Source organism: Cottoperca gobio, chromosome 24 (genome assembly GCF_900634415.1).
Source record: "Cottoperca gobio chromosome 24, fCotGob3.1, whole genome shotgun sequence".
Taxonomy (NCBI): Eukaryota; Metazoa; Chordata; class Actinopteri; order Perciformes; family Bovichtidae; genus Cottoperca; species Cottoperca gobio.
In genome coordinates this window covers 2296396-2313754 of record NC_041378.1, presented here as the reverse complement: position 1 = coordinate 2313754, position 17359 = coordinate 2296396, and the positions used below count along the sequence as shown (strand labels likewise).

The 17359-nt window shown below is 44.5% G+C and overlaps 1 protein-coding gene across 1 annotated transcript in view; it reads left to right on the top strand.

The window, feature by feature from the left end:
• LOC115028887 (afadin-like) overlaps nt 1–16912 on the top strand; it is a 78339-nt gene extending 61427 nt beyond the window's left edge. The window contains 14 exon segments of the mRNA XM_029462797.1: nt 166–366; nt 995–1086; nt 1238–1435; nt 1803–1944; nt 2107–2515; nt 2679–2932; nt 3013–3227; nt 3381–3560; nt 5260–5298; nt 7411–7539; nt 9782–9952; nt 9954–10329; nt 14595–14679; nt 15248–16912. Of these exon segments, the coding sequence (XP_029318657.1) occupies nt 166–366; nt 995–1086; nt 1238–1435; nt 1803–1944; nt 2107–2515; nt 2679–2932; nt 3013–3227; nt 3381–3560; nt 5260–5298; nt 7411–7539; nt 9782–9952; nt 9954–10329; nt 14595–14679; nt 15248–15401 (2645 nt within the window). The 3' untranslated portion in view covers nt 15402–16912.
• Nucleotides 16913–17359: the final 447 nt, after the last annotated feature.

Below are 17359 nucleotides of genomic sequence, written 5' to 3'. Positions count from 1 at the left end.
CTCCTCCCGAAATCCCGCGACCGCGGTTGTGTTTTCCAGAGACAGTGAAGTTTAACAACGGTTCTCACAGAAAGGTTCTCACAGAATCAGGAAGAAAACCTGGATATTTAACAGCAACTCTGCACAATTGTAAGTTTTTTCATTAATTCTCTTCCGTCTCTTCAGCTTCCGACCGAGGACGCGACAAGAACGGGAAACTGCGACCAAAGAGCGAAGGCTTTGAGTTGTACAACAACTCGGTGCAGAACGGCTCTCCGGAGAGTCCGCAGGCCGGCTGGGACTCTTACCCCGAACCAAAGAAGATGAGCGGCGAAGAGCGACTCCTCAAGAACCGAGCCGACCACCGCTCCAGCCCCAACGTAGCCAGTAAGGATTTTATTTTTACCACGTGAAGTTGTGTAATCTATCTTCTTGTGTCATGCAATGGCTTTAAATCCATCTTGTATTGTTGTGCCCAGTGAGAATGTTACCAGTTACATGATGCATGTTCCCTTATTGTGTCTATTCTTCACAATTTGAACGTGAAGTGAATATCTTTGTTTTCACTGCAGTGTGACTGAAGAGGCATTCTGACACCAGTTCAACAACATGTTACAATTTATCACACGCTCACAACATTTCCTCCTAATTTATGCAGAAACTCTTAATGGAAATGATTCCAGTAGACTTTGATTTAAGAAATCTGTGGTGAAAAGGTCATGTGCTTTCCACTTGGCATGGGCAGCGATGGAAACAGTGCTGGTGTTATTCTTTATGTACTCCACCCTGATATGGAAACGTAACACTGTCCCTGCAGAAACCACTTTCAGTTTAGATTAGTTTGTATTCTTTAAGAATATCTTTACTGCACATTATTGTGCAGTATCCACTGACCCCTTAAATATCTCACACGGGTCCACTTGCTTTATCAAACACTCTCCACCTTCCTGCTTCTTAATCTCGCCCGCTCTCTCAGCCACATGTTGGTGAATGTTGTTAACTAATCTCTCCTCAGATCAGAGCCAGAGTCCTGCAGGCAAAGCCGTGTACCCCGGAGGCCCCGGCACCAAGATCACCTCCGTGTCCACCGGCAACCTGTGTGCAGACGTGAGTACCCGCAGGATGGAAGTCACTGCCGTCTTTATGTGGAATGTGCCACCGGGCGGGATGAGACTCGAGGACTCGCAGTATCTCGAGCGGAGATGAGAAATCATTTTCCCCCGCCTGTTTTAGTATTGAGAATGTTTGTCTTCATCAGGATGAGCCCTCCCCTCCCCGTCAAGAGGCCTACCCCATCCCCACCCAGACCTACCCCAGGGAGTACTTCACCATCCCGGCCTCCAAGAGCCAGGATCGGGTGGTCGGTCCTGGGCAGGGACCCCCGCAGCACTGGCAGGGCATGGAGGACAGGGAACGCCTCCCTATGGTCGAAAACATCCACAACAGCAGCATGCAGGTGAGCAGCACCACACCTTTATTATCGGGGAACACCTAACATAGTCAGGATAATACATATAAATGTACTTTCTGAAAGTAGCACTACCAATATAAATATATTACTTTATTTTATACAAAGTCTAAAAATGTCTCGTAAATTTGAGATTTATTCCTCATAAATTTACGACTTTAATCCTGGAAACTGCCGCACATTTGTTTTTAATTCTTTACCTACAATCGCCCTATTATGCCGTCGTACATGTAGGCATTTACAACTGTATTCTTCTTAACTTAGATTTCGCTGGTTGTTCCTCTACAAATGTGTCGAAATCAAATGCACCTTCATCTTTCTACTTCTCTTACTCGATGTTTCCATCTCTTCCCAGCGGATTAACCACTCCCAGGAGGAGTTGTACCCCCCACCAGGAGGTCTGAGGCCAGACGAGCGCATGCAGCAGCTCTACCAGCAGGACTACCAGCACCGGGAACTGGACTACCAACTTGACTACCAGCGAGGTCCACCGGGAGGTAAGAAGAACCTCCGATGATAGCTCTGATGGGAAATGTATATTTGTCTTCCTTCATCATGGACCGCAGCCCCATTTGTGGCCACGGCATTAAGTACGTTACTCCATCATTCGGTCACATAGTGCTCGAGTCACAAGCTCACCACTGCCTGTTTCTCTGCAGGTGTAGGAGGTCCCGACCACTGGGCCCCGCAGCCGCAGGTGTCCTCCTCGTTGGAGTCGTCCACGTCCAGCCAGGAGCACCTCAACTTCTCCGCCTCCTCCTCCTCCTCCAACAAGACCCTGAACCAGAAGACCGGGCCGGGCCGATGGAAGACACCCAACGCCCCTCACGCCGCGCCTCAACATCCGGCACAGACGCCCTCCCGCTCTGACCTGCCCCCTCCTCCTCCCCCGCCACCGGCCCCTTACCCTGACGCCTACGACCCCTACGAACCCCAATCTGAGCTGCCGCTCCCGCCGCCTCCCGCTGCCGTCCCTCCCGTCACTGCCCAGCAGGCTGCGGACCGCAAGAAGCGTGAGGAGCAGCAGCGCTGGTACGAGAAGGAGAAAGCTCGGCTGGAGGAAGAGAGGTGAGATGAACATGACATGAAACAGAGGAGAGCAGGAAATGTCCTTATTCATCAATTCTGAAAACAGTTTCCGATTTATTTATCTGTCAATCGTCTAATTGATGCATTTAGTTCATAACAACAATAATAAGAATTTCTTTCTATAATAATGATGATTTCCCAGAGAGAGGAAGAGGAGAGAGCAGGAGCGGAAGCTGGGTCAGATCCGGGCCAACCCCATCATGCCCGTCCAGCCTCACAACAACGGGGGCTCCATGCCCCCTCCTCACCACCAGCCCCCTCTGCCCTCTGTGACCCCGCCCCAGCCCTACATCCCCCCACAGTCTCAGCCCATGCCTCCCCCATCCAGACCGGAGAAGCTGGCCACCCTGCCGCGCTCAGCTGTTCCCCCGCCTGCCAGTGCCTCCCACCCTGCAGGTAAAACTTTCAATACATTGAACGTTTCAGAAATAGTGACTTCTCTGCAAACCATATTTAACAGATGAAATGTGACGCAGGCATGGACACGGTGATCAGGGAGCTGTTACCGCAGCAGCAGCCGCGCACCATCGAGAGGCGAGACCTGCAGTACATCACCATCAGTAAGGAGGAGCTGACGTCCAGCGACAGTCTGTCTCCGGACCCCTGGAAACGAGACGCCCGTGAGAAGGCCGAGAAGCAGCAGCAGCTCCACATCGTCGACCTGCTGGACAAAGAGATCCAGGATCTCCAGGTAGGAACGACTCAAGCTGAAGAGTTTGAAACTTCATTCATAAAGTTGCACAGTTGTGGATACATTAAGCTACACTAATATAATTAGTATTATAGTATGTGTTGGATTAGATTCCAGTGGATGCATCCGTTCTGAGCGTACTTTGTGTTGCAGTCGAAGCCGGAGCGGACGGCGGAGGAAAGCGACCGCCTCAGGAAGCTGATGCTGGAGTGGCAATTCCAGAAACGACTGCAGGAGTCCAAGCATAGCGACGAGGACGAGGAGGAGGAGGATGACGAGGACGTGGACACCATGATGATCATGCAGAGGCTGGAGGCCGAGAAGAGAGCCAGGGTGAGACGGGCCGAGGTGGTGGTGGTGGTGGTGGCCAGGTGGGGGCCGGGTGGGGGAAGGAAAAGAGAGATAACAGAAAGTGAAACATTTACAGGAAGGAAGGAGACACGAACAGGAAGTAGTATCAGAAATAAAGCCACTGAAATCGAGTAATAACGTCCATCAGCTCACAGTTTAGAAACAAATGTTTAGTTCAGCACACAAGGAAGGCCACAGGAAATCAGACTGACGGGGGGGAAACAGAGACAACTAGAAGAGGAAATGGATTCCTCTGTGGCTCCCACGATGAATGTCCTGCAATGTGCATCTGCAACATGCTTCTGTCATCGCTTTGCCATGCTGAGCTGCTTAAACCTGATTGGCTGGAGGGGGGAGGGGGGGGGGGGGGGGGCTACGAGCAGGCAGGCAGGCGAGGATGTTGTTATTGCTGCTACATCATATGGATATAACTGTGTGACTTTTAGTTTGACAGGTCGTGTGTGTCCTGTAGGTTCTGGTTCTTACATCATGATTTATAGCACACAGCTGCGTCCTGCTGTGAGAAGACACAAAACTGCTTTACAGGGAACTTCACTCGTGTCCGCCGTCTTCCCCGTAGAATGCAAAAGCAGCTTATGTGTCGTGATGCACAGCCAGAGAGTCACTGCGGCCATTTCAACAAGGTTCTCCGCATCCTGCACGGATATTAATGACTTGATTCTTGAATTGAATAGTTCTGGGTAATTACATCCCAGGTTTGTCCCCTCACTCTAATAGCTTCAGGTGAGTTTGCACCTACCTCTCTTAGCTTCTTCTTTGTTTACGCTAATAAATAAACAAAATAAACTCACAAAATGTCAAGAAAGGAAATATTCTTGCTCCCATTTTCCTTTATTAAAAAGAAAAAGTTTCTCTTTAACGCTTAATTGCCTTGTTAACTCGTAAAAAACACTTTATTCAAATTCGACAAACACCAACGAAATAAACTCTTCACCCAAATGAGCTGGCTCTCCCAGCCCGTTAAATAAGCAAAATAAAATGGCAAACATGCAGCATTACTTTCTTAATTTCTCTGTGTGTTGGGCTGTGGTGGATGTGGGCGGGTGCTGGTGGATGCAGCTGTTCTGCAGGGCTGGAATGTGTTGAGTGTGTGTGTGTGTGTGTGTGTGTGTGTGTGTGTGTGTGTGTGTTTTTATATTTAAGTTTATGCTGCTTTTAGAAAAGTGGATATTCAGCGCAGTTTACAGTAAACACGGCGCATCAGAAGTTTATTTACTGTATATTATTGAGCCAACAAAATCAGAAAATACACTCATTGTGCAGCAGTTTCAGTACAAATAGATTGAAAATCTAACAATAAACAATAAAAAACAACAATACAATGAGGTGCAAAAACCCAGAATGGCAATTAATTTTTAAAACCAAACATTGGTGGTGGATTTGGATGCTGCTCGATTTATGAGCTGCCACGAATCAGCACAGTGGAGAAAAACAATGTTTTTACTTTACTGTATGTCCCCCCCCCCTTCTTTATTTATATTTTACTCCTCAGTTTCTCCCCCCCCCCCCCCCCCCCTCTTTTACCTAACTTTAGCTTTATTGATATCTCCTCCTCACCTTTTCTTTCCACTATTTGGGTATTTTCCTTTTCCTCCCTATCTGCCCCCCTCCCTCCCTATCTGCCCCCCCTCTCAAACTCTATTGTCTTCTTCTTCTTCAGCAGCAGAATGCTGTCCCAGCTATCTCTGTTCTAGACTTGGTATGTTCTTCCTGCTAATGACGAGTATCCTCTCCCCTGCCCTTACATCACTTCCTGTTTCCTGTGTGGGCTGCCCACCTGCCCCCTGTTTCCTATCTGTCTCTCCCCACCCATCTGGACTTACTGTCGTCGTGTCATTTGTGGGTGGTGCCGGGTGGGGGGGTTTGGTTAGCTAAAGAGCAGTCGTGGAGAGGCCGTCCTGGGTCGCTTGATGTTGTTTGGTTTGGGGAAAGCTGTCCATCTCTTTGTCCACTCAAAACCACTGCTGGGGGGGACGGCGAGCGAAGCTGCTGCCGATGCGAAAGATGTAAACCGGTGTTTCCAAATCCTAAACCTTCACATGCGTCTAGAGTAGCAGGTTGTTGTGGTTCTTGTCAGCAGTGTTTTGAGTGCATATGGAGGTGGCGCCTGCATGGCTGAATGCATCACGGGGGGGGGGGGGGGGGTCCAGGTGGAGATCCATGCATGATAGTCCTGTGAGCCCCCGGTGCTGCCCGCGCAGGGGCCACATCATGTTGTTGTGTCCATGAATCCATCTGTGTGTGACCAGCTGAGCCTCTTCATGTTCTCTAAAGGGTCTGTTCAAACAAAACAAACGCACTTCGGACTTCTGAACGGAATATATATATATAGATATAGATATAGATATAGATATAGATATATATATCTATATATATATATCTATATCTATATCTATAGATATCTATATCTATATCTATATCTATATCTATAGATATAGATATAGATATATATATCTATATCTATAGATATATATATCTATATCTATATCTATAGATATAGATATAGATATATATATATATATAGATATATATATATATATATATATATATATATATATATATATATATATATATATATATATATATATATATATATAGATATATATATATATATATATAGATATATATATATATATATATATATAGATATATATATAGATATATATATAGATATATATATATATATATATAGATATTATATTTAAGAAAATATCTCAAAACAAAGGAACTGGAATCTCTTGACTTCCTTTTGGGTGCTACCCGCCAAAATAAAAGTCCACTTCGCACTGAGCAAATGTTCTTCTTACAATTATTATACATTTTATATAATAATAATAATGGTGATAATATTTATGAAGATAACGATAATAATGAATATACAATTAGTTCATAATAAAATTCAAGTAAAATGAACATAAAGGTTTATAACTAATAAAATAAAGATTTACAGCAAAACATAATAAAAGTAAAATATAGAAATAAGTCTAAATAAAACAAATAGTTCAAACTAATCACAAAAAGAATATATATATATATATATATATATATATATATATATATATATATATTCATTTATTTTTAAATAAGATGTAGTAATATACGCAAAACCAATTGATTATGAGATTATAATATCTATATATATATACTATAATAATATAATATATGATCTGATATACCCAACATAACTGGCTAAATATGTTATTTGTATTTGGTTGGACTGACCCTTTACCAACCATTCAGCCCAGCGTTAGGGTCTGTTTGTTTTGTGTGTCAGCGTGTCCCACTGGGTTTGTGTTGGGATGGTTTTCAGCAGCCCCTCTGAGCTTACAGTGACTTCAGGCGCGCTTGATTCACGCTTCCTCTCCGGCTCAGCGGGACCTTTTCAATGTTTTTATTCAAAACAAAATGAAACGCACCTTAAGTAGCTGAAAGAGGGGCTGTGCTGTTGGTGTTGTTGTTGCATGTTGGTGTCTGCATGTTCAGCAGTGTGTGTGTGTGTGTGTGTGTGTGTGTGTTGGCCTGTGCTGTGTGTTTGCAGTGCACACTGCTCCTCCCCTCCTGGAGCGGTCCTGTGAGACGAATCAAACCTACCTCACTTCACACACAACATGTTAGTGTACATAAGTGTCCAGTTAGACAACAGAGCCTTTGGAGGTGTTCTCAGAGCTTGTGTTTGAATGACACCGGAGTAATGTCCGACTAATTGTTTCTCTGTTTGCATGCATGCCTTTTGGCATGTTGCTCTGTGTGTGTGTGTGTGTGTGTGTGTGTGTGTGTGTGTGTGTGTGTGTGTGTGTGTGTGGGAGATCAGTTGCAGGACGAAGAGCGACGGCGTAAGCAGCAGCTTGAGGAGATTCGTAAGCGGGAGGCGGAGGAGCGAGCGAAGCAGGAGGAGGACCGGAGGTGGAGGGATGAGACCAAACGAGAGTCCGGGGAAAAGGTCGGTTTGTCTGTCTGTGAAACTTTAGCAGTTACGTGACGACCGCAGGATGTTTAGGAGGCTTTGTTGTGATGCTGCGAGTCAGCCGATCCATATTTACATCTTTCAGCAGATTTAAATCTCTTTATCGGCTTGAAAAGCCCCTGAAGTAGCATTAAGCATTAAATAAACTGTAAAGTTAAAAATAACCAGGAAATAGAGTTAAAAAGAATATTTCGGCGGCTCGCAGGAGCTTCGTCTTCTCATCTTACTCTCAGCAAGAAAGCGAATAAGCACGCTTCTCAAAATGTGGAACTATTCCTTTTTTAAAGGCTTTGATCTGTTTCAATAGAGGAAAAGGAAAATGCATTAGTTCCTTCCTCGTAATGAAGATAAGATGGCGTTAAATGTTTAATTTAAAATGGATTAAACCGTAACCTACGCAGGAGCTTTATTTCTTTATGTTTGTCGTTGAGTGTAGCATTAATAACATTCATCATAAAGTAAATGCACTGCACGCTGTAATGACGGCGGTCGAGGCCACGTGTTCCTGTCATGTGTTTTAAAGTAGAGATGTTTCAGTGTTTTGTACTTTGCAGGTTTTAAACGACCAGTCGTGTGATCGTATCCCCGTGTTGTGTTAAATCAAAACATTCAGTGTTTCTACCATCATGTCGCGTCCACAGACTTCCCCATGGCGCCACTGATCACACGCCGCTGGTGGTTTAAAAACCTCACAAACATTTATTTAAATGTTTATTATAACACTGCTTCGTCGTGGTTAAAAGAACAAGCGATGATTAATTGAGTCCGTTTAAGAGATTCTGTTTTTAAGATGTTTTAACTGTTGATTTGTTTGTTGTATAAAGAAACGTCCACTTGCATGTCCTCATCTTGTGCACCCCCCCACCCTATGTGACGTACTGCCGTGTCATGTCGTGTGCTCCCTCCCACCTCAAGCATGGGACTCCCATCGTGTTGTCGGTGTTTGTCAGGAAGTTCAGTTGTTTTTTTGGGGGAAGCCGTTTATGATTTTGTGAGTTTTTAATTTAAATATTTTTTGTTACCATTTTCATTCAGCATCGCTTCAGAGAATATGTTCAGGGAATGCCGCCCACCCTCCCACTTCTCCCCCAAAACCACATGCTTTTTAGTTCATGCACACACACACACACACACTCGCTAGATCTATACCCTATCATGTGCCTCATTCCCGCCCTCAGCCATCCATACTCAGAAACACACCCACCGCTCATTCAAACCCACACACCCACTAATCCCTCCCAGTTTCTTCAGATTCCAACTGGGCGGATTCCACCTTCACAAGCAGCTCGGACACACCGCACCACGGACACACCGCACCACGGACACACCGCACCACGGACACACCGCACCACTCTATACCACGAAACGGACCAAAACATACTTGAAGATAATCCGTCAGAAGCATCAGAATTGAGCACATGTGACCCGGAGCAGCTGGTCCAGCTCCAAACCCAGAAATCTAAACACATTCTTCCTCCAGCGTCACATCACAGGCAGCGCAGCGTGCAGGGTGGGCTCCGATCAAAGAGCCCTCCCCACAAACCATATAGTGTAAACAAGAGTATGCACACTGAGGCATATATGGACACATAGTTTGTGCACACATGCATACACTCCCGCAGTGTTGAGGGAAAGGGGAGATGGCGGTAGACAGGGTGGTCCGGGACGCAGCGCTGCTTTACTGTAGGTCCAGATGGAGCCTCTGAGGTCGTGTGCAGAAGGTTCTTCTTCCTGTCAGTGGAGCGTTAAAGGTTCTTCTTCCTGTCAGTGGAGCGTTAAAGGTTCTTCTTCCTGTCAGTGGAGCGTTAAAGGTTCTTCTTCCTGTCAGTGGAGCGTTAAAGGTTCTTCTTCCTGTCAGTGGAGCGTTAAAGTCATTGTTCATGCAACGAAAGCTTCTCTGTTTTAAACATGAAAGTAAATGTTTGGCATCAAGACAGTTAAAGACATGTTTCACTCTTTTCTTTGATGACTTGAGAACCTGCAGATTAATGATCGATGATGAAAGTCGTCGTGGCGTTGCAGCCGCAGTGTGGAACAGATTTGTGGCGTCGCAGCAGATGTTTGGCAGACCAGGTGTTTGTAGTGTTTTGTTAGAGCTAGAGACGAAGTGCAGCTTCTTTTGACTGGTTGAATATTTCCCCGAGTAGCCAGTGAGTGTCCTTTGCTGAGGTGAGAGCCAATGAGAGTGGAGCTTACTAACAGGTTGTCCCTCCCTTAGAGGAGACAGGAGGAGGAGTACTACACTCGCCTGGAGGCCGAGCGGCGCCGGCAGCACGAGGAGGCCGAGAGAAAGCTGCTGACGCCTGACGACCCGGCCGGTCTGTATCGACCCCCGCTGCCCCGGGACTACCAACCCCCCGCCCCCCACAACCCTACTAACACCCCCCCGCCCCCCCCCACAGAGAAACACCTCCTACCTCAAAACCCAGGTCGGCTCCCCCGACACGCTCTACACCGCCACGTTTGTCTCCTACGAGGGCGATGAGGAAGACGAGGAGGAAGCCACCAAAGCAGGAAGTGGCGGCGGCAGCAATATATCAGGTCAGGTGAAGCTGTCGGCGACCAGGAAGTCGTACGGCGACCTCCCGGCCTCCGCCTCGCCCAATCACAGCAAGCCACAGCCGCCGCCCACTGCGCGCAAGCCCCGCCCTCTTTCTGACGGCATCTTCCTGTCTAGCTCGTTCCAGCTGCCAGTCAACAACTCCAACAGTACAGGCCCCCCCCTTCCTGCCAAACCCAGCTCCATGCCCCCCGGAGGCTCTAAAGGTAGACGCAGAGAGAGGAGAGAGGAGTCAGGCTCGCCACGGCGCCCTCCACAGCTCCCACGCCTCCCTCTCATTCACTCACCTCTTCATGTACCCCCCCCCCTTCATAGTTTAGTGCTCCTGTCTCTTATTTGTACCTTCAGTAGAAACGTTCTGTTTTCATTTCCACGTCTCACGTTTTCCTTCTTTACATGTTTGTCCCAAAAGGTTTTGTGGTCAGTGAGTCCTCCGCTCATCACTTTGTTCCTTATTTTATACATGTGGAAATTTCCCTCCCTCTCTTCGAGCCAATCAGATTGTACCTCCTCATGTCCCCGCAGTAATTCCCTCCAATCAGTCCCCCCCCCCACCTCGATCAGCACTAGTGAACAGAGAAAGCAATCGATAATCACGCCACCTACTGTTGTTTGCTGCAGATCGAGACCCATCAGAGCCAATCATAGTACTGTTGGTGTTGTCGCTCGCCGCCTCCTTTGTGTCTGGTTTGTCGCTGCTTGGGACGAGGGGGCGAGGCCAGCCGTCAGTCTGCCTGCCTGCCCCCTTCCTGCCCCGTGGCTCTGCTTAGCGGTGTTGGCTTTAAAGGGAAGGAGACACACCATTGGCTTCACACAACTCCATCAATCACTCGATTTAAAATAATAATATCATCAGCTCTCATCTCATCAACATGCCACAATGCACACGGCAGCGGTGTGTTGAGAACGCCCACTTTGTCTGTGGCTGATCAAAGCTTCTGCAGAGCGTCTGCTCAAACCACAGCGCCCCCTAGTGGCAGGTATCCGCCACACCGGCTTATAGTCGAGAGTGTGAAGGTCATGCTCGGCCGTCTTTCTTTAACAGATCAAATATTACGTGAATGTTTCTTTAACAGGCTTATTGTTGGAGGTCACGCTGCAGTCGCCTGGCAGCTGCAGAGAATGTTTTATAAGTTAGTGCCAAAAGGTTTTGTTTCAGGCCTTTTGTCAAACGCATTATATTAGAATGGGGGGGCCGTGACCTCCACTCAAGATCCCAAAATAAATCTTAGACGTTGATTATCAGGAGAGAAAATCAGTAAAAAATCTATTTATGATTTAATCAAATAAGACGAGTAAATAAATCAGTCAAATTGGGAACTACAAGATATCATGAGATAAATCTAAGAGGGGGGGGGGAATAAAGACTTATAATTATCAGAGTAAGGCACCAAGTACAAGCTTTAAGAGCTGACGTCAAGCTGGCTGAACATCCACAGACAAACGGAGCTTCGACTGCAGCTCAGTCTGAATGTCATCAACACCTGAGGTCCAGGAACTGCTGCCCCCCCCCCCCTTTCAAAATAAAACTTCCCCCACCCCCTGCTGCTTTTTAAAAAAAACCCACATCCAGGACCTCATGGAGAACTGCGTGTTGCATTTTCACTCCAATCAGAAGAAACATCCCACTAATGTCCCACCCCCCCTCTCCCCCACCCCCCACCTCCCTCAGAAATAAAATCTGCATGTCTCACCCACACACACACACATGCATCATAAACACACTGCACTCTGGCTGCAGCTCACCCCAGTAACCGGCTTGATGTCTGTTGCTTGCCCCCGCCTGAGCGTAGCGTCCACCAGGCTGCCGTCCTTCTTCTTCGTGTCTCTGCTTCCTGTTTCCCCACTTTGTGTCTGTCGTCTGTTCTCTCCCGATAACTTGACTCCTCGTTTGTCTGTCGTCCGCCTGTGTCGGCTCTGTCAGCCGCTTGTCCTTCATGAAGTCTGTGTCTCTGCTGTTTAACGCTGCAGCTTTACTAAACCTTACTACAACTCCCACAGGGCATTGCGGCAGGTTCAGGTGGTCAAACCGGCACCTGAGTCTCTGGCTCCCCCCCCTGACATATGAATGTATTGAAATGAGTGTGATTTGATGGGCTGGCAGCTCCCAACGCTCTCACTGTCTTCTTCAAACGCAGGTATTTTCGTGTCATCGGAATAAAACCAAAAGAAACTTTACTGACGCCAGTTTCGCCTCAGAATCTGCACGAACTGGTGGAACTACAAAGAACAAATTCAAATGATCCCCCGAGAACTGAGAAACATTCACAACCTTTTTGAGAATCCGTGCAAAGCCAGCGGATTACTTTCTTTTTGTGAATCTGGAGATTTCTCAATGGCCGTGCCTGGAAAGTATAATTTTCCATCTCTTTTGGCGCCACAGAGGAATGTCGCTGGCCTTGAACAAAGGTTGTTCCTCTGCGGGTTCTTTGTTCTCTGCCAGTTTGTGTTCATGTGGTTTTGGGGCTGAAGTGGGGACCCGGCTTGATCCCGTCCCGAGCTACACTTCAGAGCGTTCTCCCATTTGTTTTTGTTTTTGTTTTGTTTTTACGCGATAAAACAGGACAGAAAAAGGGCTCAGGAGCTGCCAGCTGCATGAATCCATCTGGGTTCACACCCCCGTCACTGTGTCTGCATCTGAACTGCACCAACCCTCCTTCAGTTCATCTCAACGTGCATCTGGACTCCAAGTTGAGATGTTTAATGTCGGCTGGCAGGATTAGAGAACAGAGGAGAGCTTTACTCCACTCTTTGATCCGGAGGTTCCTCAAAGCCTCCGAGAATCTGCACTTTGATTCTTTCAATTTAAACTAATTCCTTATTTTTCTGTCTGTCAACAAATCCCATGAAAACCACAACACTGAGAATGTGTTGGTCCGTCCCTCAGTGCTGTCTGACTGACGCACCATTTATATTAAAGGCAAAAGGTTTTCTACAGACTACAGAACAAATCGTCACAAAATATAATATTTTTAGATTTATTTTTCAAGGAAAAATGATGCAAAAATTATCATTAACTATTTAATATCAGTCCAAATCAAGATATAGTTTTTCTTTTAGAATTAGTCCTGATCACATTTATCAAACTGAATACTTTATTTGTCGGGGACTATTTCAGGTGCTCTAGTTTGTACGACGCATCAACAGCATATATAAATATATCAAAATATATATATTTTAAATATATATATATATATAAATATATATATTTATATATATAAATATATATATTTATATATATATATAATTTTCTTTATATATATATTTTGTTTTATAAAATGTGTGTGTGTATATATATATATATATATATATATATCTATTATATATATATATATATATATATATATATATATATTATAAAACAATATATATATATATTTTATAAAACAATATATATATATATTTTATAAAACAATATATATATATATTTTATAAAACAATATATATATATATATATTTTATAAACAATATATATATATATATATTTTATAAACAAAAAAATATATATATATATATATTTTATAAAAAAAAAAAAATATATATATATATATATATATATATAAATTAAATAAATAAATCCACTTTTTATAGTTTATTGTAGGTGTTGGTCTGTTCATGGGACTTGTTGACGATCAGAGAAACAGAATATATAAACGTTATATAACCGTGAATCATTTTCCTTCCCTGCTGCAGTATAAAGTAAACTCTTCGTCGGTCACACAGCTGTGAGCAGATGTGGCTCCGGCTGCGTCTCGCTTTAGGCTGGACGATGCTGGAGGTTTGGACACAGGGACACATGAGCCGATTAACGTCTCCTTCGGGGTCAAAGGTCGGGGTCACCTTCCACCGGGAAGTACAGGAGTTTAGTCCGTCGCAACCTGCCGTCATTTCTCCAAATATCATAAATCTTTCTGTAACTTATTAATTAGATGTTTTATTATCTAATAGACTCGACGAAGATGTCAGAAAATGATAATTCGGGACAAACGGGGCTCCAGGTTCTCGTTTGACGGTGACCTTGACCTCTGACCCCACCGACGCTTCCACAGACCATGTTTGCTGCTTTGGAATGGCCCTTTAACAGCTTTTTAACGCTTTTATCTTTCTCTTTTCTCGGCTCGCTGCTGTAGTTGAACGATATCTGACTGTTTCTGCCTTAATGCTTCCTCCAGAACCCGTTCCCTGTCTTCCCTCTGCTCAGGCTGGTCTGTGGGAAATGACGTGACTGGAGAAGCTGCTGGTTACTGGCCACCAGGCTCGATAATCGATACTGTTCTGGGATAATAAGATGTAGTTTTACTGTTTATGTATTTAAACGCACACGTCTGTAATTATGGGAGTAACGAGGGACCAGAGGCCCTGACAGCCTGCAGCCAGCAGCTTCTATCTCCGATGCTTTCATATAACGAAGTCTGTGATATGAGCGATGCTAACTCTCCTCTCACCGCTCTGTGTGCTGAACCTCGGACAGGATTTAACTCGTACACTGGAAACTCAGCAGGAGTTGTAGGATCGGGAGAAGTCTACAACGACCCGCGAGACAAATGGACGAAGAGGTGAGACACTTAACATTTATTACAGCGGTCTGAAACAGCGAAACAATCTGTCTTATTAATATTCTGCTGAATAAACCGCGTCACCAAACGCTCCTCTCGTGCTTCACGGAGACAGCGACTCTGAGGGAAACATTTGTATCGCACGTTAAGCTGCCAGTTTATGTTATGAGTTGAGTTTCTATAACATAATTCAGTTTTATTTAGCGGAAAATAAACAAATGATTCTTTAATAACATCAACTAATAATTATAACACTAAATATGTTTGTTAGCTGAATCAGATATAAATACACTTAGGAGACAGGAAGTATAGAGAGTTATAGAGCGTCTTTCATTATATTTCTAAGCTTTTCTTGTGTTTTGTATGAATATAAAGGACGAGTATGAGCGGGTACACTGCCAACAAAGTGTTAAAGTGTTATGTTAAAATATGTTTATTTAGATACGACTGCAAACAAACATTTCCTATTTCTCTTCCTGTATTTACATTTCTATCACTTTTAATTGTACGTTTGTGCCACCATTAATAAAATACACTGTGTGTGTGTGTGTGTGTGTGTGTGTTGCAGTCAGGAGCAGGAGAACTCGAACCCCGGCGGCGCTCCGGAGAGTATGACCTTCAAGGAGCGCCAGCGTCTCTTCTCTCAGGGGAAGGAGGTTTCCAACAAGGTCAAGGCTTCACGCAAACTCATGGAGCTGGAGAACGAGCTCAACACCAAGTAGTAGCCCGAGCCTCCCCCCCCCCCCCCCCTCCCAGCGCCATCTTAACGCCGACGTCTCCGCGGCGACGTTAAGGTGCTCCTGGGACAAAGATTTTGGGTGTCGAGAGCCGGCGCTCTCCTCCCCGCCACTGACCGTCTCGTGTTGTTTCCCTTTTTTATTTTGAATAACTGGACCATTCACTTCCCTCGTTAACGTCTGTCACAGATATATAATGATAAAGCACTGTAAAAACGTTTTAATTGTACCTAGTGAGAATTTGAGAATCACACGACAAAGGGGGGGGGGGGATATATTTTTGTTTATAAAATGGTTCTTGGGTCGAGGGGGTGCAGAAAGGTTTATTCTCATTTTAAAGCTTCTGTTTTTAAATAGCTCACTGAAATAAGAACAGTTTTCAGGTGTTATTTTAACGCTCGTGTTGTTTCCTCACTTTTAATCGCCAGCAGAAACGTTCTGAGCTCCAGACCAAGTTTTATTTTCTTGTTTTTTTAACATTAAATTCTCAGTGAGTGGAAACACTGTTCTTTCATTCCGTAGCGAGAAAGCATGGGATTTTTTTTTTTTTTTTTTTTTTGTGATGTTTTAGATAAACCTCTGACAGACTCTCCGGAGAAAGGATCTTTAAGTGCACAACATTACTGTAAATATTCGGGTCCACAACTGTGTCACTCTTTTACTACTGTAGAAACCTGCCAGGCTACTAAAAACTGCAAAACTAATGTGATTTAACAGCATTTTGGTGACAAACCCAAACAGGAAGTACTGCTAAAAACTGGACTGTCTCCCTGCTGCTTCTCACCAACAGTGGAGTTCATCTTTTGTAATCTTTCGCCCTAATTTTAAATCTAATAGTCATTTTTTTGCAGAGTTGTGTGAGATTAATTTGTTCGATTGTACCTGAAATTCAAGCCAGAAAAAAAGGATTTATTTCATTCACGATGTGATTTAATGTTGGTTTTCACAATAAAAAAAGAAAAAGGAATTCCTCTTTAAGTCCATGTTTGCTTTACAGATATTTATTTCAAACCTTGTGGAAAAATAACAAACGCGCTCTGTTTTTAATATTAACTGTATCTGCAAACTGTTGAAGTGGATTACGTCTGGGACCTCTCGGACTGTGGTAATAATCTGCGTTCTGCTCTCACACCAGCTGTGCAGGAACATCCAGATGTGTTTTTATTTTAGGACTGGAGTCAAGGTGACAGAATTGTGATTGTACAAATATATAAACACACAATTACCCTTAATCACCAACACTGCTGATGTAAACAAAGAAGCGCACTTCAAACCCCTAGGTTTAAAAGATAAAGAATAGTTAAGGTCAAATGTCTCTCCTGCAGTTTGACTCCATCCTGTGTGATTTATTCTTCTCTCCAGGAGCCTCCAGTAAAAACAATGCCCCCCCCCCCCCCCACTACAACTCCTTTTTAGGTTTCAAAATGAACTGAATCATTTAAATGGTTTCATGTTTAGCCTTTTGTAAATCATTAATAAATACAGATTTTTCAACAGTGCAGGCTGGAAGTGTGGTGTTTTCTGTCTTTGTGTTGTGAAAAGATTCTAATTATGTTGGAAAATATAAGTTATAGTGTAATACGTTGAAAAATATACTGTTAAAGTCATAGCATAATGTCGTTTTAAACTACATTTTAAATTAAAAACAAATAAGATTTTTGAAAAACCGTTGAATCTGCTAACGCTGACGTCCAATGGAAGCCGGGAGCGTAACAGTGACGTCATCACGTTTCAGCGTCCTCTTCGAAGTTTCAGTTGATTAAATAGGAATAAAGTTGATACCCGTTGGGTTTCACGCGTTGGTATAACGCACTTGGACCCCCCCCCCCCCCCGTGTTGAAAAACACGCCTGGAACATATGACGGCCAAGATGGCGACGGCCGGAGCCGCTGAGTTTCAGAACGAGTCTTGGCTGACGCTAAGGACGTCCATCTTTAGTCTGT